Here is a 23,294-nt window from a genome sequence, read left to right on the forward strand (position 1 = left end):
GTGTTTTGCTGAATAATATCTGCTGGAGAGATACGAGTAAGATCTGGCCTCTGTAAACACTTTCTATAATAATAATGTGGTATATAAAAACATACATTTTAAATACCAATCTCTTGTCTATAAAGAATAGTGTAATATATCTTTTGGGTGATGATTGATAATTGATTATAGGTGCTCCTCATTTGCTCTGTATGTGTCCTTTGTGTTTCCAAAGTGGTGATGCCATGAGATGTCTCAGGAGGCCCAAACATCAGCATCTTTCACACAATTACTGTATGCTGTTCATTATGTCACCCTCAAATGAAAGGAATTAACTTTGCAGCTCTCAAGCCTGCTAGAGCCTGATTTAGACTAAGAAATAGAGAAAACAGAAAAACAGAAACATCGTTTGAAGAGAAGCGCGTCTCCAATGGCAACGGGAGGAGAGAGCATCCCTGTGACACAGATATGACATGAGAAAAACACGCACCTGTTTACTGTCAGAACCCATTCGAACCCACGTGTTCAGGACATCATGAGCGGTCTGACTGTCTCCGTCCATTCGGTACACTAACCGGACCGGTACCGTGTTGTCTATACCGAGTAACCTGCCGTCATCACGGCGAGCCCTCGTCTTTACCAAGGCGTTTCCTTGAGTAATAAAAACACGGTGTTTTTAACATGTATACATTTTCCTTTCATGTGTTAAGATATAAAATCAAGCCTAATATACTGTTCAGGGATGATTAATAATAATACATTATGCCTCAAAGCTGCTGTCGCTGATTGTACTTGTAAATGTTTACATTTTCCACTACCATTACCTGAAGTTGTTGCCGTATGAGTAAAATCCAGCATTAATATGATACAAATTCATAATCATTCTTTCATTTCGTAATGAAAAATATAAAAATACACCCTCACCATAATGAGGCAGGGGGATGCTGGCATGTACCACAGAGCTCAACGCCGCAACATAGAGGAACAGAAAGGAAATCCGGACACGGGGAGCCATCATTAACTCATCCATTCGGTGCAGGAAATCTCAAATAATCATAAATATTCCAAACGATACGAAATATACGACTTTAATCCCAAATTATACACGATTTTCTGTCTCCCTCGGGAAGGCACACACAGCCTCTCGCGCGCTGGTTGCCATTAGGTGACGCGCGAGCAGCCTCTGCATCGAAACGCGGGTTGCGCGAGCGGCGCAATATTCACCAGCCTCACTGCAGAAACGCCTCATAAATATACATGAGAGCGCAGCACGCGCGATGACGGGTAGTTTAGTGTGCGCGCGATCAGAGCAGATATAAAAGCTGCTCGCTCCACCTGCTGTCACCTTATGCACCAAACAGACCATATGAACCTATGACTGACAGAGATGAATCCCGTATGGTGCACAATGACAGTGAAATAGCAGTCAGGTGTAGTTTAAAATGGTTTGATGAGAAGTACTTAAAAGTAGTTTGCATAAGTAATTCATACAATAATCAACACAAATCAGGGACATAACCACCATAGACACTGAGGGAGACCTGAACTGAGAATAATTTTGAATATTTGACTACATCCTTGATAATAGTGGATGTATGCAACATTCAGTATAGTGCCAAGAAAAAGAATGTGAACTCTTTGGAATTATCTGCATTTATGTATATACATTTTATCTTCTTCTAAGTTACAATAATGAACAAACACGATCTGTTTTAACTAATTACACAAATTATTGTATTGTTTTGTACATATTGAATACATCATTCAAACTTTCAGTGTAGGTTGGAAAAAGTATGTGAACCCCTAGGCTAATGGCGTCAACAAAAGCTAATTAGAGTAAGGAGTTGGCAAACCTGGTATTCAATTAATTAAACAGGATTGGAGGTGTGGGTTAGAGCTACTTTGACAAATAAAAAGCACCTAAACATTTTACATTTGATATTCAAGCATCTGCTGATGTGGACCATGCCTTGCGAAAAAGATATCTCAGAAGACGTGTGATCAAGGATTGTTGTTTGCATAAAGCATGAAAGCGTTACAGTTATCTCGAAGAGCTTTGATATTCATCTGTCCAGTTATAGGAGCTCCTCATTTGTTCTATATGGTGTCCTGCGGTGATGCCATGAGATGTCTCATGAGGCCCAAACATCAGCAACTTTCACACAATTACTATATGCTTTTCATCATGCACTCTCACAGGAATTAACTTTGCAGCTCTCAAGCCTCCTAGAGCCTGATTTAGACTAAGAGAGAGAGTAAAAGAGAAAAACATAAACATAGTTTGGAGAGAAGTGCATCTCCAATGGCAACGGGAGGAAAGAGCATCCACAATTAGACAAATTATTTATAAATGCAGATGATTTAGTAGCTACTCTCCCTAGAAGTGGCCATCCAGCCAAGTTGACTCAAAAGGCACAATGCAGAATGGGGTAAAAAGAAGACCAAGTAAACACTAAAGTGACAGCATAAGATTGAAGGAATCATTGGAACTGGATAACATTTCTGCTCTTGAGTCTACTTTATAGAAAACTTTTAACAGGCATTGTTTCCATGGCAGGATACCACGAAGGAAGCCGCTGCTTTCCAACAAAATCATTGTTGTGTGCCTGAAGTTTGCCAATCACCACACAGACACTCCACAACACTACTGGGAAATGTTTTGTGAAATGATGAAACTAAGGTTGAATTGTTGGGAAGAGGACACGCTAAGCAGGGCTTAAAAAGTGCACCACATACAAACATGAAAACATCACCCCAAAGGTGAATTACAGTGAAGGAAGCATCATGATTCTTGCCACTGTATATTAGTAGTAGGCTTATCGAGTATTATTGCATCGTATAAGTGAATAGAATTTGGACATGCACCAGACGGAGCCAATCATAAAAGGTCATGAGATTAATTCAAGTAAATATTTGACCAAATAATGACCAGTGTGAAAAGTGTGCTCAAAATAACAATGCAGAGGGAAGCCAAACAAAGTGAAAGCTCTCATTTCACTCTCATTTAAAACTAGGCCAGTGTCTGACTGTGAGATTAGACATGTATTACAATTGCTTAAAATAAACTGCTTAATATTGTCTTGAGGTTTGTATATTAACCACATGTTCTCAAACACAGTTTAAGTCATAAGTTTACATACACCATAGCCAAACACATTTAAACTCAGTTTTTCACAATTCCTGACATTTAATCGTAGGAAACATTTCCTGTCTTCCAGTTAGTTCTACTTTATTTTATGAATGTAAAATTAATGAGAGAATTATTTATTTCAGCTTTTATTTCTTTCATCACATTCCCAGTGGGTCAGAAGTTTATATAAGCTTAGTATTTGGTAGCATTGCCTTTATATTGTTTAACTTGGGTCAAACATTATGGGTTGCCTTCCACACGCTTCTCACAATAAGTTACAAAAATGTTGGCCCATTCCTCCAGACAGAACTGGTGTAAGAACTGAGCCAGGATTGTAGGCCTCTTTGCTCGCACACACTTTTTCAGTTCTTCCCACAAATTTTCTATCGGATTGAGGTCAGGACTTTGTGATGGCCACTCCAATACCTTGACTTTGTTGTCCTTAAGTCATTTTGACAAAACTTTGGATGTCAATGTCCATTTGGAAGACCCATTTGTGACAGAGCTTCTTCCTGGCTGATGTCTTGAGGTGTTGCTTCAATATATCCACATAATTTTCCTTCCTCATGATGCCATCTATTTTGCATCTATGAGTGCACCAGACCCTCCTGCAGCAAAGCATCCGCACCCCCCACAACATGATGGTGCCATCCCCATGCTTCACGGTTGGGATGGTGTTCTTTGGCTCGCAAGCCTCACCCTTTTTTCTCCAAACATAAGGATGGTCATTATGGCCTAACCGTTAAAATTTTGTTTCATCAGACCAAAAGACATTTCTCCAAAAAGTAAGATCTTTGTCCCCATGTGCACTTGCAAACTGTAGTCTAGCTTTATTATGGTGGTTTTGGAGCAGTGGCTTCTTCCTTGCTGAGCAGTCTTTAAGTTTATGTCAATATAGGACTCGTTTTACTGTGGGTATAGTTACTTGTCTACCTGTTTCCTCCAGCATCTTCACAAGGTTCTTTGCTGTTGTTCTGGATTGTTTTGCACCAAACTATGCTTATCTCTAGGAGACAGAATGTGTCTCCTTCCTGAGCGGTACGATGGCTGCATGGTCCCATGGTGGTTATACTTGCGTACTATTGCTTGTACAGATTTGGATATTGTTCCCAAAGATGAACCAGACTCGTGGAGGTCTACAATTTTTTTTCCGGAGGTCTGGGCTGATTTCTTTTGAGTTCCCCATGATGTCAAACAGACCACAGGTACACCTCCAATCAGAAATTAAATGGCTAATTGTCTAAAGGATTGACATAATTTTCTGGAACTTTACAAGCTGCTTAAAAGGCAGTTAACTTAATGTATGTAAACTTCTGACCCACTGGAATTGTGATAGTCAATTAAAAGTTAAACAATCTGTAAACAATTGTTGGAAAAATTACTCGTGCCATGCAAAAAGTAGATATCCTAAACAACTTGCCAAAACTATAGTTTGCTAATATTAAATCTGCGGAGTAGTTAAAAAAAAATTAGTTTTAAATGACTAAAGATGTAAACAGCTTTTTTTTTTTTGGCACTAGAAGGGTGTTTAACAATGGTGCTAAAAAAAAAGCCAAAACAACATTACCAAAATATTTTACATTTAATACAGAAAACGGAAAATCGTTTAAAGATGGATTCATGAGGTTGTATCTTTCAAGTATATACACAACATACCTGTAGTAAATGTACACATTTAAGGTCACACAAATAAACAATGCACCTCACTTTTTTCACATATCTAGTCAGTTGGAATTTCTTCCCTTATTTAATCAATGTTTTCTTTTAAAACCCTTATGTGTAGTTTTCCATCCTACTGATTAAAGAAAATATATTATTTGCCATTTCATTTTTTTTTTTTTTAACTCAGTAACACATATTCTCCTTGGTGTTTGCTTTGTATTCCTCCATCCAGTTCTAATCTCAGAAACCCTTAAACTCTTCATCCATGTCATCACTGGACTGGAATAACTGCCACAGTTCACTCTTTTTACTGATTTGGATGTGCGTAGCTGGGTCTTTCTTTCTTCTTCTGGGTCTGACATTCCGAACCTTCCGTTGCAGTGAACTAAAGGGACTGTCCATGTCCGGGTCAGGTTCTGTACTAGCCCAATGCCAAAGAGCTGAATTTTCAACTTGATTTTCCTGAGCGCTATATGTATTTGTATACATTTCACTGCAGGTAGTCCTAAGGCATTCCCTTTCTGCTAGGGATTGTATGTTTCTCTCACTGAATTGTTTAGTTGGATGTATGTCATGGTTTGTCCTGGTCTTTTGGTCTTGAATGGTCCTGCATTCAAGTGTATTAGAGGCACAGTGTTGCTCTCTGCTAAGTAAAGATCTACCTTCAGCCTCCTGTATAGCAGATTGTGAGTGTAATTTCCAATCAAAGTTTCCACGCTTGGATTGAGACTTCTCCGGAATGTCAGATTGGTCTATCAAGCTCTCCCTATTGTTCCAGAAAAATTCACATTGGCCCCTGCTGCGTTTGCGAACCAGAGGTGGTATTTCTCTGGTCTGTTCCGATAGAGGTAGCTTTGCTTTAGAGTCACAAAGCAAAAAACCCTTGTTATCTTGCTTGCCATCGCTACCCATAGTCCCCACATCTTCCTTTACTGCCATGGCTCCCGCTTGCAGGAGAGAGGTGGAAACACTGCATTTCACCCTACAGGAGAGAAACGTTAACAGAACACTGCCATACACTCGGTACAAGGCCTTAAATAACAGATCTATTAACATAAATAAGGAAAAGATAATTTTGCTTAACATTTAGATTCTTAATAATAATAACGACATGTCTGTACCTTTTGGCATGTGAGCTGATGTTCATGAGGTCGCAGGTGAGTCCAGCGATGACTTGATCCACAACTCTGTACTCCTTACTCTTAGAGAAAGCTTTATGCTGCTCGCCTACCAGGTGCTAGGGGTCAAAATGTCGAACAGGTGAGTACAGCTGTCATGGATTTAATGCAAAATGTATGGTTACTTATAATTAGGACAAAAATCAACATCTGTTGCAAGTGCACTAAAAGAGTGGTTTCTTTTTTTAAATACAATTCTGACACGTACCGCCTTTAGGTTTTCAAATTTGACCTCGCAGCACTCACAGTATCCTCCTTTCCTCTTCTCTCTCCCTTCATGTGCTCTGCATCTGTCTTTCTTTCCTCTAGTCCCACGTTCCCCTCCAGACCTAAAGGAAAACAAAGATTGTCATTTACACACACACACACAAAAAAAAAAAACCAGGTTTGCTGCAGAATTTTTCAAATCAAATTTAAGAATTTCTGAGACCTTTTTTTAAGACCTAAACAAATAAAATGAATACATTGTGTCCATACCAGAACTAACACGCACAATCTCAAAACAAATCATGCATAACAGATTATTTCACTCAAACATTCTGGGGAACACATTTAACAAGGTCTTAAAACTGATTAAATCGCAAAACAGGGTATCTGCCAGTTTAAAATAATCAACACTAGCCGAAATACACCGGGAAATGTTATCTTGAAATGTCAGTAAATTTTTTATTTCAGCTGCTCATTTAAACAGATAGGGGAATAAAATATGCACTCTTACAATCATCTACAACATATTACAATTAAGTCATAATTAAAAAATAAAATAAATATCGATCGCATGTCATGTACGGTACTCGCTGATTGTGAACAGTTCTGCAACCAACTGGAAACAGTATCACAAGGTCCCCACATGCCCAAAGAATGTGCAATGGTGTTGCACCTTCACTTTAAAGGATGCAACAAACGCATTTATTTAATTACATCATATCCTTCTGAAGTTCAATAATAATCACTTTAGGCTATTTCGCGAATCCTGTATTTCCATCAACAAATTTAAGACGTCTTTATATTATAATTAAGACTTTTGTTATATAATTTAAGACATTTTAACACTTTTTAAGGACCTGCGGGTAACCCAGCAAATTATAGCACAGACTGAGTGCCACACCTATTGACCATTGACTTTTCATTTGTGGATAAAGATTGTTTAAAATAACATTTTACATGACAGCACTCATAAAGAGCAATTTCTAGCCAATTAAATATTTTACAGAGTTGAGCATAAGTAGACAAAAAAAAATATATATTTCACTATAGAAATTTACATGGTTTCAAGATTTCATTAATATCTGTAACTTTCCAGGCCTGAAAACCACAATTTTACAATACCCTAATGCTTCCAGGTTTTTCATGACTGTGGGAACCTGTATCACATATTGGCAGATGTTACTGATGCTCATTTTACCTGTGCTCTTTCGGTTTCTTCTTCTGATCACCTTTTCCATGTTCCTCAACCAAGAACGGACTGCAGGGCGGGGGAGAACGGAGGTTGCACACAGGCATGTTGGACATGGGGAGGTAGATAGGACGGTAATGCCTTAAAAATCACAACAGATTATTTAACTGGATCAGTCACACTAATTTATGTTTCATTCAGTTCGTGACATGAAGGGTAAAACAATATAATAAAAATATTTCATACAAATCACCTGCTTGAGTCTTCCAACTTCACAAATGGTCGACTAATTCTTCCAGCTGAAACCAATAAAGCTTTTAATAATTCAAAGTTTGACAAATAGATTCATGGGATTCATTCAACAACATTGTCCATTAGTAAGAGTTGTTGAATTTACATAGATGCTATAATGTACTTACCATTATATTTCTGAAATGTACTTTTCCCAGTGGGCTGAATTTTGGCCTACAAATAAAGTGATAAATAACTAATTATTTACTGAAATAACGGCACACTCAAAACTCTGTAGAATTCTAATGCCCATCATTCTTCAAGTTCTACACATCATCCACCACTTTGCATGCTTGTTTAATAAATGTTGTAGTCAATTTGGTCATGCTTCATACTCTCAGCTCAGTGTAAAACATTTGACCATATTTAAATACATTTCAAAGATTTTCTCCCACAATTAGTGCAGAAAACATGGGCCATTTATTTTGTAATAATGTAATTTTCAGAAAAGGTTAAATGAAGACCACAAGTATTTATAGTGGTCAATCAATATGAGTTTTTCAATGACAATAAAAACTTTTACATTTCCCAATCTTGCATATTTGGTCACAATCCACGAGGATTGAGAACCACATTACAGCATCCACGAGGTGGTTAATCCAACATGACCCTACCCACCCTAGCAACCAGACCAATTGGTTGCTAAGGAAGCCTGAATAGAGTCACTCAGCGTGCCCTGGATTCGAACGTACAACTCCAGGTGTGGTAGTCAGCGTCTTTACTTGGCGAGTTACCCAGGCCCCTGATGCCGGTATTCTTAAAAGAGAGTACCGATTTAGCATGTCTTCATATCAATGTAAATAATCCAATATATGCAAATGTGAAAATGCAATTTCAAGGCATTGATGGAATAGACTGAATTAAAAAAAAAATCAAAAGCTAAAACGTGACCAATTTGATGAAAAACTACAATTTATGAAATAAATATTTTGGAATTGTACCTAGAAGGGTTGCCTAGAAGGTTCCATTTTAATAAACAGCATTAGCTGAGGGAGAACTTCTTTAATATGTAATCAAATTGGACATTGTTACAGAAATTTACCCTTTATGATTTGATATCGAATCAAAATCTAATGCTTGTGAATCAGAAATTTCTCTGCCCTAGTTCTGAAATGTATGGTTTTGCTGCCCAAAACCAGGGTAATGCCAACATTCACTTTAATAAAGTAGATATATTGAAAAACGTGTTAAGGAAGAAAAAAAACTACTCACAGTTCCTTTGCCCAGTGCATCAGCTGTATTTACTGCAATGATTTTTGCATTCTTCTTGTCAACATATGAAATAACATCTGTTTGGAATTAAGCATAATAACTTCAAACACTTTTTCAAAACAAACAGAAGTCATGTAAGTCTTGGGTAAAGTAAGTTAAACACTATAAATTGCATTTATTTGCATATTTTGTCATTTACAAGAACTCTCGTCAGTCATAAAGTACTCTAACAATAATGATACTAAGGTTGCCATGGTATAACTGGTTTTACTCAGTACAAGGTACAACAGCGGTGTGAAATTTGCGACCCATGATAAATTAACCTAAATAACGCATTGAAAGCCAGATGTTCTTTACAACATATCAAATTACACAGGCAGCAAAGTACGTGAACCGACAGATGACGTTTAATTACAGGTAGAGAGTATAATGTGGTGGGTAACCACAAGACATCTCGGATTTGGAATGACACAAGTGCTGTTAGACACACAGATACACGCTTGAAGAAACAAATTTTAGTTTACAGATGACAGAAAAGCAGTCCATGCGCATGTCTGACACGCTGTTTGTTCGGAGGCGTGCAGTCTCGTGGAACACGTGTATGTAAAGGGTTCTCACTCTTTTTTTTTGTTTCAGTCATCTGAATTTTTTTGCAAGAATAGTATCGTCTATGTGAATGCTGCAAATGACCTCAGACCATCTCAGCTCAGGAGGTGCTCCGAGTTCAGTTTGCATTATTTCCACAGAGCAATTTGTTGCAAGTGCAACTCTGCAGGGTCACATTAAATATAGCCTATACATATGCAGGGTTGTAAAGTAATTGAGTAAAAATACCTAAGTATTATATTTTGGGTTCAATATGTTAAACAGAATACTTTTACTTAATTACATTTCCAAAGAAACAATTTGTACTTTTTACTCATAACAATTTTATTTAAACTTGAAAATTACTAATTACATTTTTGCAGATAATTTTCTTCCATCTTACTGGACTGAAGAGGTCAGTCGTTTCAAATGTAGTTTGGTATGGCAGCTGCGTGGCGTTCCGACCATCTGCAGAGGTGGAATTCTGGATCCGATTTGAGTTTCAGATATGTTAAAATATTTATGCGACTAGACCGCATGTGACCGCCTGACTGAATGTGATGTAGTCATTCAAAACTATGAGCATGAAGTGAGAAACACTGATGTTTTTGTCCTAAACCTTATTCAAAACGCCTGCTACTTCTATAGATTGGACAGTCAATTCAAAAATTATAATTTGAGTTGCACTTATAAATATTATATATACAGGTCCTTCTCAAAAAATTAGCATATTGTGATAAAGTTCATTATTTTCCATAATGTAATGATAAAAATTAAACTTTCATATATTTTAGATTCATTGCACACCAACTGAAATATTTCAGGTCTTTTATTGTTTTAATACTGATGATTTTGGCATACAGCTCATGAAAACCCAAAATTCCTATCTCAAAAAATTAGCATATTTCATCCGACCAATAAAAGAAGTGTTTTTAATACCAAAAAAAGTCAACCTTCAAATAATTATGTTCAGTTATGCACTCAATACTTGGTCGGGAATCCTTTAGCAGAAATGACTGCTTCAATGCGGCGTGGCATGGAGGCAATCAGCCTGTGGCACTGCTGAGGTGTTATGGAGGCCCAGGATGCTTCGATAGCAGCCTTAAGCTCATCCAGAGTGTTGGGTCTTGCGTCTCTCAACTTTCTCTTCACAATATCCCACAGATTCTCTATGGGGTTCAGGTCAGGAGAGTTGGCAGGCCAATTGAGCACAGTAATACCATGGTCAGTAAACCATTTACCAGTGGTTTTGGCACTGTGAGCAGGTGCTAGGTCGTGCTGAAAAATGAAATCTTCATCTCCATAAAGCTTTTCAGCAGATGGAAGCATGAAGTGCTCCAAAATCTCCTGATAGCTAACTGCATTGACCCTGCCCTTGATAAAACACAGTGGACCAACACCAGCAGCTGACATGGCACCCCAGACCATCACTGACTGTGGGTACTTGACACTGGACTTCAGGCATTTTGGTATTTCCTTCTCCCCAGTCTTCCTCCAGACTCTGGCTCCTTGATTTCCGAATGACATGCAAAATTTGCTTTCATCCGAAAAAAGTACTTTGGACCACTGAGCAACAGTCCAGTGCTGCTTCTCTGTAGCCCAGGTCAGGCGCTTCTGCCGCTGTTTCTGGTGCCTGTGCACAGTGGCTCTGGATGTTTCTACTCCAGACTCAGTCCACTGCTTCCACGAGGTCCCCAAGGTCTGGAATCGGTCCTTCTCCACAATCTTCCTCAGGGTCCGGTCACCTCTTCTCGTTGTGCAGCGTTTTTGCCACACTTTTTCCTTCCCACAGACTTCCCACTGAGGTGCCTTGATACAGCACTCTGGGAACAGCCTATTTGTTCAGAAATTTCTTTCTGTGTCTTACCCTCTTGCTTGAGGGTGTCAATGATGGCCTTCTGGACAGCAGTCAGGTCGGCAGTCTTACCCATGATTGCGGTTTTGAGTAATGAAACAGGCTGGGAGTTTTTAAAAGCCTCAGGAATCTTTTGCAGGTGTTTAGAGTTAATTAGTTGATTCAGATGATTAGGTTAATAGCTCGTTTAGAGACCCTTTTCATGATATGCAAATTTTTTGAGATAGGAATTTTGGGTTTTCATGAGCTGTATGCCAAAATCATCAGTATTAAAACAATAAAAGACCTGAAATATTTCTTTTGGTGTGCAATGAATCTAAAATATATGAAAGTTTAATTTTTATCATTACATTATGGAAAATAATTAACTTTATCACAATATGCTAATTTTTTGAGAAGGACCTGTGTATATATATATATATATATATACGAAAGGATTTTGTCCCTATTTGCTGAATTATTATTGTCCTTATTGTTATAATAATTATGAATTATAATACTAACCTTAAAACTAGCAATGATAATGATAATAAACATTGTGTGAATATTAATTATGAAATTTGATGAATTCATCAGTCTGCTCAACAGCAAGATTTTGTAGCAATCCTTCGGAAACTTATTCACAAAAATCAACAGCATTACAAACTTTCTTCAAAGCTTATTTTGATTTTTTTTTTTTTTACTTTCTCTAGGTTTCAAGAGGACAAGCCTCCACTTCTGAGACAGTCAATCCACGCATCTTATCACATGGCTCGTTGTGCATGACATCGCAGAGACTCCCAGCATGTGGAGGCTCGTGCTACTCTCCGAGATCCACGCACAACTTACCACGTGCCCTATTGAGAGCGATAACCACAAATCATCATGAAGAGGTTACCCATGTGACTACTCTCCCTAGCAACCGGGCCAATTTAGTTGCTTAGAAGACCTGGCTGGAGTCACTTAGCACACCCTGGATTCGAACTAGTGACTGCAGGATGGTAGTTTTGCTGAGCTACCTAGGCACCCAAACAAAGTTTTAATATCAAACTCATCTTAAAGCCACAATAAACAAATGTGCAGAGTGGCCACGTGCGCCTCTCTCTCGAACCGCCCCTTATCTCGCTCTCCCGCTGATCAGCTGATTCAGTGCCGGCCACACCCCCTCGTCATAGTGTGAAAATTATGATATCATGGTAAGTCTAACTGATACAAATGGTTAATGACTAAGGTGTTAATGATACCTTCAACATGCAGGACTTTAACCCCCCATTCCAAAGCATTGGCCAAGATCCCATTCATCTGAACATGTTCCTGAGATGGAAACAAAAGAAACTCCAATCACTCACTCATTCACAGTGAGCACGGCATATGGGAGTTTATTCACAAACAAACACAAAAAAAGTTGAAACACAAAGATGACTCACTTGTTCCTTAACTATTCTCTCCACGAGTGATTTGCCTCGACTAACAGCTGCCTGTAAAACACCAGCACAAGACAAACATACATTCCTAATGAAAGAGTGCCATATAAAAGAAACTTAGAAAATAAAACATAGAAACAGGCTAAATGAAGGGTCACATCAACTACCAGTATGCTTTAACTGTGCATTGCAGAAAATCACAAAATATAATTGATAATAGACAATGTGCAAGTACTTATTCCTTCTTTACTACAAGTTTCTAACAAACATAAACATAGATACAATTTTACTGCTGCTATAATGAAAACGGTTTTAGTTGCTGAAATTCACTAAATAAATGCAAGCTGAGGAAAGGTACAAGTAAAAGACTGATGAATCAGCCATTTGAGTGTTAGTTTCTCGATTCCGTATCAATTAAAAAATCTACCAAAAATCTTGTCAACAGATAATAACATTTTCTATTAGTTTCTTCAATGTTTTAGTGGACATATTTCATAAAATAAAAAGTTATTACAATTTTCAATTTCTCATTTGTCATCATTAAATTGTAATCTTATATATTTATATATACACATACATATAATATTAGCATTATATCAGCCATCAGTCACACTGCTTTCTAGAGTTACGTTGCAGATGGAATGACGTCTGTGTTAGAAACAAAATAACAAGTACATACTTCCTATTTTACATAATCATATGATTAGCAGCAAGTATAGATAAGCATCACAAAAGTATCATCACGACGAACCATGTCAGTGGGTCCCTGAGAGCTGCCCCTGTGCCTGTCCCTCCTGCTGCTGGGGTGGGGAGAACTAACACCTGAATCCGGGCTGGGTGCAGGGGAGTCTGGCAGCAGATGCTGGGCATAACGAGCTTCCGGCTTACTGGAAACAAGATACTTGATATCCTTACTGAAGAACTTTTCCACTGTCTGATGAGCAGAAGAGATAAGATGAATTAAAAGGAATGAATAAATACAAAACACACTGTTATTTAACTCACTCTTTAAAGCAGAATATATTCTGAGGTTTATTAAATTAGTAGGCTTGCTTATAAACTCCCTCTATGTAAACAATATTGTCTAATCCTACTCTAAAGGACTAATAAAGCTACTGATTTGAAAGACATTCTCTTCCTGAACAGTAAATATTTGCATGCAGTGTACACAACATCTTCAGTAATGATGACATATTTACTGAGAGAGAGAGAGAGAGCAAATAATAAACTGCACTTACCCCACCAAGATTTGTTATGTCATTTTCCAAGGTTTGTACCCTCCTATTCCATGGCAGATCCAAGTAAAAAATTCTACCTTTAAATGGTTTGTTTTGAAGAGCATCACATGTCGGTTTAATTCTGCTTTTGGATGATGCACCATTTTGTCCCTCTAATTTTGAATCTGTGAAGATCAGCATTGCAGTTATACACACATATTTATCATATACAAGTAACAGCATACACGATTTCTACATATTTTCTATATAATACAAGCTACCTTTACGTATTACACGGACATTCAATGTACTTCAAAGAACAGTATGGTGCAACCAAAACAATGTTCAAAACATGGCACTTTTTGTTAGTGTAAGAAACAAATACAGATTAATCAACTAAACACGCGTAAGTAAGTGAATTTCACAGCACCTTGGTTCTTACATCTGGAGAACGATTCGTGTTTCATCATGCAGAGATTACAGTCCAACCGTTACGATTTTTAAACCGGCCAAACCAGCCAGGTATATCTCCAATTTAGCGCAACATTACACCGTAGAGTTGTTTGATAAACAACCAAAAACTTCAAACACAAAATACCGGCGTTAAATGACGTTACTGTTTGCCCATGTTTGTAAATATCTTCATAAAAAACACTCGAATCGACACATTTCCATTTTCCCGCTCAAGCACTCTAACCACTCCCACAAAACACGCTGTAATCTTGGGATTCAAGTAGTGAGATTCGACGTAATTGTTTTAGGATTAAAACAAATGTTATAATTTTAAGGTTAGTTACATATTGAATAAATAAATTTGACAAGGAATACAAAATACATAACTATAGTATATTATAATATTAGGCTCTAATGCACTGTAACATACACGAGTTTTCGAATGACGAAATTTAACCCTTGTGCGTCAATTTATAAAAGTTACTCAGAGGTCCTTAAAAGGACTATGCCGCGTCAAAAAAGTAATATTAATATATAATATTACTATGGTTATCCAGGGGTTGTGCCCTGTGTGTGTATTCTATATAATTTATTTTTTATTAAATTTTTATTTGTATTACATTTTTATTTCTTTCATATTTTTTATCTCTGTGTTGTTGCTGTATTGACAAATTCCTTGTGTCATCATACTTTGAAATAAAGCTGAATATAATTCTGATTCTGATCATAGCTACAATAACAAATATTCATTAATTATTCATGATTTTAAATGTCAGCTTGTTTACATAATGCCATTGTTGTCACACACACACACACACACACACACACACACACACACACACACACACACACACACACATCTCTCTCTCTCTCTCTCTCTCTCTCTCTCTCTCTCTCTCTCTCTCTCTCATCTGACATCCATACAAACACACCCACACAATTTTAGCTGCATCATTTTATCAGTTGGCCTGAAAAAATCATGTATTTGCTCCAAAGGCTAAAATTGAGAAAAATGGCGCCATCTGATGGAAAATATTAAAAATCAAAATTTTGAAGCCAGGGCTCCGGAATGAAAGCATAATATCACAGAATTAATGATTTTATGCTTTAATGGCACTGGGATCAAAAATTGATTGTCCTTAAGATCCTAGGTGTAACTATTTTGTGTACACAGTGATGTATTACATAGATGTATTATAGGAACTGAGGTTGAAATATCAAAGTTATATATATATATATATATATATATATATATATATATATATATATATATATATATATATATATATATATATATATATATATATATATATATAAAAATACACACCTTTGGCTAAATTTATGCCGTTGGCATTAACCAAAAAAAAAGTGAATCTGCTGGTCTGAAATACACTTCTCAATAAACACGTCATGTTTTGTAAGCGCGTGAACCTCCAGCAGAATCATATGAATTCGTCGATATCTTTGGATTAAATAACCGATACCAAATGGCATTGGTTTGTTTTGTCGGGTTTAGCTTGTATACCATGTTGACATTATTTAAAAACTCTACATGAATACAGTTGACCGGTTGTAGATGATTAGCTGGCGAAAGTCAATGCAATCGCGTGTTGTGTTTCTGTGATCTATAAGGAACATGAATCTCAAGAAGCAAAGTTAAAGGCAAGTGAATCAATTCAGTAATGTCAATTGTTGGCACATGACTGTCACTCACTAAATAAATATGGTGGTTAAAAGAAAAATCCAGAATTTAGTCATCTGAACTTTCTCTACATTACAGGCTTTGAGATGACATCTCCAAAAGGTCCTACAGTACTCACGGATGGCATTACACCTTTCCAGCAGATGGTGGCGTCCTGTTCTAGGGCAATTATTACATCACTGTTCGGTAAGAGACTGTTGCTTAGGTTGTCTTGGTCAGATTAGAAAGGGCTTGTTGTGCTGAAACATACATTTTATTTAGATTTTGAACAAATGGCAATGCCAAGGTGCCCATTAATCTATTAATGGAGGCTGGATATATTATAACAGAAACATGCACAATGGCATAAAATTACATTGCTTGACAGTTCAGTTTACATCACATTTACGCATTTTGGAGATGCTTTTATCCAAATTGACTTGGTATGAATTCAAAGTATACATTTTAGCAGTATGAGTGTTTTATGGGAATCAAAAATAAAAAAGTTGAGAAACAAGAATTCATTAAATAGCATATTAATCAAACTTTCAGGGTTTTGCATGTATTCATTTGGCAGATGTTTTTGTTTAATGCAAAATGACTTGAAACCGTTTGACACAAAAGTTTTGACACTGTACGTTGTGCAATTTATGTTACTGTTAAATTTTTATTACCAAATTATGTTTTATTTGTGTTCATATTCGCAGTCTGGATGTTGTGAAGATCAGACTGCAGGTGCAGAAGAATCCTTTTCCCAAAGGTAAATATGAGATATTGTCTGTTTTGAAGTCAATTGTTTCTGTATATGCAATTATTTATATCAATTCCACACCTGCTATCTACATCTTGATGTAATCCTTCCTCATGGTCACGCAGCATGTTTTCATGAGTTCAATGGGAAGCTAAACCAAAAGTTAAATTGTGACGAGACTCCAGTATGCCCAACAGACTCCTGGAGCATGTGCAAGCCATTCATGAACATGAGCCGGCAGCGCTTCACTTTCGGTTAATCGCGTGAGTAAACGCGCCCGCTTTGCTTCAGTCAGGCTGCGTGGATGACAGCCTACATTCTGTGTTTCATTTGTTCTTTTTGCTTTCAGAACAACACGTGATGTAATAAGTAAAGCAACACTATTAATCTTGACATTTCCCATACAGTTACACACTCCTTAAACCATGGTCACAATCAAAATTACATTAAATGATTAAAAGAGAAAACGTAAACCCACAAACCCACAGAGTCTATTCAAAATATCAATTAAACGTAGACATGAAATTTTGGGATTTTGCAGGTGCGATTCACAAAAAAGGGCTTGTTGATCGGCTTTGAAGGGTGAATGGATTCCACGTGCTGCACGAGTCTCGTCACACTTTAATAGTGTTTACCCTCCCATTCAGCTGATGAAAACATGCTGCGTGATCATGAGGAAGGATTACAGCAATATATAGATTGGAATTCAGGTCAGGTTCGAAAAACTTCATATAAATAAAATAGCCTGCTCCGCTCTCGCTGTTGTTTACATGCTGGTAATTACCTCTCTGCCTGATTTTGAAAAATGTATTACATAGTATTTAAGATTCCACACAATTTCGTGATCAGTAATCAAATAAGCTAATTTGTGACATTAACTGTGCTAACACATTTTGTACAAAAAGACCGGTTTTCTTTCATTAAAGCACTTTCACAAGATGCTCTCTTAATTTTTATATTTTAAATTAAATCTAAAAAAAAAAAATGTTTTTGAAATGGATGAAAAAACATCCTATCAGTGCCCTGCATATATAGGAACTCCTTCAATATTGTTTAAAAAGCATGTCAGGGTGATACATCAAGAAGTTGGTTAAGAAAATTGGTTGAGTACATTTCTGCAAAGGATGGCTTTAAAGATGCTAAAATATAACAGTTTTTATTGTTATAATTATTCTTTTTTTAATTCCCATAGTTGCATTTTTGTTATTCCAAAATGTATATGACTTATTCTAAAACATGAAATTAAATAATTAGTATTTAGTATTACAAAACCTTGACTGGAGACTTTAAATAAATAACTAAACATTTTTAGTGAGCTCCTGTTTTTTGTCATTTGTTTTCCAGGATGCCGTCATTAAGATTATAAGTCGGGAGGGAGTCAGGTCTCTGTGGAGCGGCCTTCCTCCAACACTGTGAGTGTTCAGCCACATTTCTGCACTGCTACACAGTGCTGTCTGAACACAAGTGACCTTTGAATGCAGAATGACAAACAATTTTTTCTTTGCAGAGTGATGGCGGTGCCTGCGACCGTGATATATTTCAAAAGTTATGATCAGTTGGGTACTTACTACTCTGAAGGTGAGGATGGAAGACAGATCAGACTTGGCGCTGCTATTAGCCGGTGCTATCACGAGAGGTAGCCTTTAACCCTTCTGATAAAATGTTTGACCTGTTTTCCACATGTTGACCTAATGTATCAGTGTTCTTGTCTTCACATTAGTTTTCTCTGTGTGTGTGCATGTGTGTGTATCAGTGCGCTCTGCCAGAGTAATCAGCCCCTTGGAGTTGATCCTCACTTAGCTTCAGTCTGAGAAACAGTCATACCGACAGCTGAGCACTTTGATCTGGTCTTCAGTGCACAGCAAAGGCTGGCAGTCTCTGTGGAGAGGCTGGGGTCCCACACTCCTCCGAGATGTCCCCTTGTCAGGTTACTTTTTTTTTGTCTTGATGTAACTGGGACATGCCTCCCTCTGAATGGTCGCATAACCGTGCAGGATAAATAGTACAGCGAAATCTCTACCGTGACACATTTCTACCATCACGCGGTATCTGAACATACATTATATGCTGTTTCCTCTTTTCTAATTGGACGTATATGTTTGGTCTTTCTCCCCAGCTATGTACTGGTATAACTATGAGAAGGGGTAAAACCTGGCTCTGTGAATACTACCGCTCTGCAGATCCAACCTTTACAATCACATTCACAGCTGGAGTGCTGCCTGGATCAATGAGTTGCTGTAAATTGAAACCTTCATCATTAGTTTACTGCTGGTATTAAAGGAATAGTTCTTTCGTCATTTACTCACCCTCATGCCGTTCCAAACCCATATGACTTTCTCTCTTTTGAGGAACACTAACAAAGATATTTTGAAGAATGTATGAGATATATTTTTTCCATACAATGCAAATCAATGGGGTTTAAAACTTTCAAGCTCTAAAAAGCTTATAAATGTAGCATAAAAGTAATCCATATGATTCAAGTGGTATATTCCACGTCTTCTAAATCAGTATGATAGCTTTGGGTGAGAAATACACCAAAACAGACAAACAGTTAGACCATGCGTTACATGCAGTTAGAGGTAAACAGATATATCGGTTTTACAGATTAATCAGTGCCGATAGCTGATCGGAATTTGGCTTTTTCAAATTTAAGTCCTGAAAACCCTTGAAAATAGCCATTTTTATCAAGAGGTGCTTAAAAAGTAAAAAAAAAAATATTAAAATACGTTGCTTAAATCATTTAATAAATTAAATGTATTTATTTATTTTCAGAAAGACAGGACGACAGACCACTAGACCACTGCTGAAGCAGGCAGCGCATAGTCACATGACACCTGTTACTTTTGGCAGCGCTGTTAAGAATGGGCCAATCACAATCAATTGTTATTGGATTTTAAGAATATGAATCCTTGCAACTATCAGTTTTATTTACAATTTCCTCTCCAGAGTGAAAAATAGATGTAATTTTTTTTGAATGATGTGCAAAAAAGCAAAACAAAATTATTATTAATGATTTTAAAAGATTGTTTGATTTCATGGCATTGGTGTTCATGTTAAAACCTTTTTTTTTAAAAAAAAAAAAACAACAATTATATAAAAAGTTGTGGAAAATAATTAATGTCAAATTTCAGAGGCTGGTTAAATATGCATATAGTGATTTTTCCCAGCATGCTAAAAAGTGATTAATTCACATTTTAACTAATATTTTCACACAGAAATATTAATTTAACCCTCGTTAGCATTAACTTAATGTTAACTTGCTTTGTTCGTGAAACAAAATTAAATAATAAAAGAAAGAACAACAGCCAAGTTGTCTTATATGGATAAAAATGAATGTCAACGTGTTACAAAATATTTACTCAACGTTTATGGGCAAAAACTGAACTGAATGGAAAAGTTGAAAAGTCGAACATTTTTGGAGAATGACCCATTTGCAGTTTTGGTCAGTTCCTCACATAAATCTGTTGTGTGACTTTAAAAAACAAGGAACACGAGTCATATGGACTACTGTTTACGGACCCAGTTATTCACTTTTGTGAATGAACCATGAATTGTTACTGGGAGAATATGTAGTTAAAGATGCTCATTGGTGTACTTGTAATAACTGGTGTTTTATCAAAATAAATTAACTGTATGCTTAAAATATTTTTATTTAAAATGAACAAAAATAATTTGTTTTAACGACATCTCGAGCATAGAACTAGAAAACAAATAAAACGTGCTTGCATGAAAATTATTTCCATAATAGACTATATGGAAATCCCTATATATATCCTATAGAAAGGTTAATTTGGTAAATACTAACATAAAGACCATTGTAACGGAGCTAAGTCTTCCAAGAGTCCTCACTATTTTAGGCTTGTTTAAAAAAACTAAAACAATTTGGTTGCATAATAAACTGCATTTGGGATTTTATTAATTTTGGACACTTATAGCTTCTATGTCATAGTAAGGAAAGTCTAAGAAAATATTTAAATGTACTATAAATAAAAAACAAAAACTATAGGCCGATTAATCGGTTATCTGCCTTTTCCACCACCTTAAGTTATTGGTGAAAGAAATATCCACTATTGGTTGACCTCTACATGTAGTCATTGTGTCATAAAAGGTTTTAAACATCTTTGTGTGGCTTTAAAATAATTAGTAAAAGTGAAGCTGGCACAAGTAGGGGGCCTGGGTAGCTCAGCAAGTAAAGTTGCTGACTACCACCCCTAAGGTCATGAGTTTGAATCCAGGGCGTGCTGAGTGACCCAAGCTAGGTCTCCTAAGCATCTAAATTGGCCTGGTTGCTAGGGAGGGTAGAGTCACATTGGGTTAACCTCGTGGTCACTATAATGTGGTTCTCGCTCTCGGTGGGGTGCGTGGATGCTGCAGAGAGTAGCGTAAAGCCTCCACATGCGCTTGGTCTCCACGGTAACACACTCAACAAGCCACATGACAATATGCACAGATTGACTGTCTCTGATGCAGAACCAACTGAGATTCGTCCTCCGCCACCCGGATTGAGGCGGGTCACTATGCCACCACGAGGACTTAGAGCGCATTTCGGGATTGGGCATTCCAAATTGGGGAGAAAACATTTATATATGCTGGAAGGGAAAGTTTGATGTGAAATTTTTTGCATTTTATCAACCTGCAATTACACATTTACGGTAAATGACGTATGAAGTCATAAAAGCAGAGACCCTCCAATTGATGAAATTCAATCACAATTAGTCACAGGAGATATTTGTGACTTGTGTTAATACCAGGAGTAAACAGGGTCTAGCTCATACACTGAGGAATTTTGAGCGATGCAATTTACACTTCCAAATCATGTATTTTTGACCAGCAGAATCGCTAAACTACATGGTTATTTTGGCTTGCTTTTTTCTTACTCAAAACTAATCTAAACACACTTGTAAAGTGAATCTTCTCTTATTTTAGATTGCAGCAATCGCCACTCTTCCGTTTGACGTTGTGAAAACTAGACGACAGGTGGAACTAGGTGAACTGCAGGCAATGAAGTGAGTATTAAAATCAGGTTTATCATGGAAAAGTAAATTAAATGTAATTGGATATTAAGTTATGCTTGTTTCTGAAAATCCTTATCCAGTAATCGCAAATGATCAGAAAAGTGTATTCCATCAATTTATCGGGATTTCCAGCTTTGGTGTTTTAAAATTTAATCAAATTTGATTAGCATAGAAATGTGCATTATTTTCTGAATGTCTCATATCTGTAGTGTCCACGCAAGTCTCGCCCAGCACATAATGTGATGAAAAGGATAGAAGAAAATGGTCTATTAGGACTGTTTGCCGGTAAATAATGGTTTGGTGTGTACACCACTATTTCACGAAATAAGAACACTTGGTTGTACCTAGATGTCTAATAAAACATTTATAAATCTTTTTTAGGTAACACCAAGTAGGGAAGATTTGCTTTTGGAATTGGTTTTTTATTTTTGTTTTTTTAATACTTGTTTAACATGGGAGTGGAAAAAACATTGTGTAAATTGGCCACTATATTTTGCAACCTTACTGCATAACTTCCTGTCTCTTTATATTTGTCCCATCCTCAGGTTTTATGCAAAGGCTGATTAAAGTGGCTCCTGTGTGTGCTATTATGAACAGCACATATGAGTTTGGAAAGCTTTCTTCCGCAGACTCAACCATGAGAAACAAATGGTGACCAGACTGCAGCCAAGCACCTAATCTCTCTCTCTCTCTCTCTCTCTCACACACACACCCTGAGACTCTGCAGCAAATCACTAAATAACAGGATTTGGTTTAAATGCATTAGAAAAATAAATGATCATTTGTTGTAGGTGTCTGTCTATAGGAGAGATTAGTTCAGATTTGCTGCTGTGAAATGATCTGGCTTTCTTTAGTAAATACTCATTTAAAAGTGTAAAGGGGGAACATGATGCACAATTAGGTATTTTTTAGGAAAAATACAAATAACTAACTCTTGTTAAGCAGCACTGCTTTAATATTTTGGAAAATTGTATTCCTTCCAGACCCTGACACATCACAGTGTTTAATAATGTGATTCTATCTATTTATTCTAGCTGCTCAATGCTGTAGATTTGTTTATAGGTTAAATGTCTCAAGTCTTATTATATTTTTGTATATATGTTAATGTTAATAAATAACACAATGTCTGAGAATGGTGTCAAAACTAAAGCAACTCTTTTGTGTTAAGGCCATGTTATGAACTGAAGAGACGGTTTGATATTGTATGTATTGAAATCATATTTAAGTGGTGGTGGTGGTGGTGGCGTAGTGGGATAAAGCACATAACTGTTAATCAGAAGGTTGCTGGTTCGATCCCCACAGCCACCACCATTGTGTCTTTCAGCAAGGCACTTAACTCCAGGTTGCTCCGGGGGGATTGTCCCTGTAATAAGTGCACTGTAAGTCACTTTGGATAAAAGCGTCTGCCAAATGCATAAATGTAAATAAAGTAAGGGTGGATAACAGCATTTAAAATAATAGAACTAAATGTTATTTAATTTTCTTT

At 36.9% G+C, this 23,294-nt stretch overlaps 2 protein-coding genes and 1 pseudogene across 4 annotated transcripts in view; 1 reads left to right on the forward strand and 2 right to left on the reverse strand.

Moving 5' to 3' along the window:
• LOC127655784 (disintegrin and metalloproteinase domain-containing protein 22-like) overlaps window positions 1-1,171 on the reverse strand; it is an 81,960-nt gene extending 80,789 nt beyond the window's left edge. For all 3 annotated transcript variants that reach the window (XM_052143752.1, XM_052143751.1, XM_052143753.1), the window contains exons 1-2: window positions 904-1,171; window positions 470-630 (exon numbers count right to left, since the gene is read on the reverse strand). In XM_052143752.1, the coding sequence (XP_051999712.1) occupies window positions 470-630; window positions 904-1,009 (267 nt within the window). In that variant the 5' untranslated portion in view covers window positions 1,010-1,171. The remainder of the gene's footprint in view (window positions 1-469; window positions 631-903) is intronic.
• A 3,642-nt stretch (window positions 1,172-4,813) lies between these two features.
• On the reverse strand, window positions 4,814-14,580 carry LOC127656419 (protein DBF4 homolog A-like). The gene is made up of 12 exons (XM_052144742.1): window positions 14,339-14,580; window positions 13,930-14,093; window positions 13,443-13,625; window positions 12,695-12,745; window positions 12,512-12,581; window positions 8,849-8,925; window positions 7,765-7,810; window positions 7,599-7,644; window positions 7,355-7,486; window positions 6,158-6,278; window positions 5,893-6,008; window positions 4,814-5,753 (listed from the first exon to the last, which is right to left on the reverse strand). Exons 1-12 carry the CDS (start codon window positions 14,376-14,378, stop codon window positions 5,012-5,014), a joined length of 1,788 nt encoding a protein of 595 aa, XP_052000702.1. The 5' UTR covers window positions 14,379-14,580; the 3' UTR covers window positions 4,814-5,011.
• A 2,399-nt stretch (window positions 14,581-16,979) lies between these two features.
• Window positions 16,980-23,237, forward strand: LOC127656135 (probable mitochondrial glutathione transporter SLC25A40; annotated as a pseudogene).
• The last annotated feature ends 57 nt before the right edge of the window (window positions 23,238-23,294 follow it).

Source organism: Xyrauchen texanus, chromosome 15 (assembly GCF_025860055.1).
Source record: "Xyrauchen texanus isolate HMW12.3.18 chromosome 15, RBS_HiC_50CHRs, whole genome shotgun sequence".
Classification (NCBI taxonomy): domain Eukaryota; kingdom Metazoa; phylum Chordata; class Actinopteri; order Cypriniformes; family Catostomidae; genus Xyrauchen; species Xyrauchen texanus.

What these genes read in the sequence shown, in the direction of transcription:
- LOC127656419 (XM_052144742.1), bottom strand. Translation starts at nt 14,378, where the DNA reads ATGATGAAACACGAATCGTTCTCCAGATGTAAGAACCAAG. An exon ending in CTCAGGGACCCACTGACATG is followed by an intron (nt 12,746 to 13,442) that starts GTTCGTCGTGAT and finishes GGTGTTTTACAG; the next exon opens with GCAGCTGTTAGTCGAGGCAA. An exon ending in AGAGAATAGTTAAGGAACAA is followed by an intron (nt 12,582 to 12,694) that starts GTGAGTCATCTT and finishes TTTCCATCTCAG; the next exon opens with GAACATGTTCAGATGAATGG.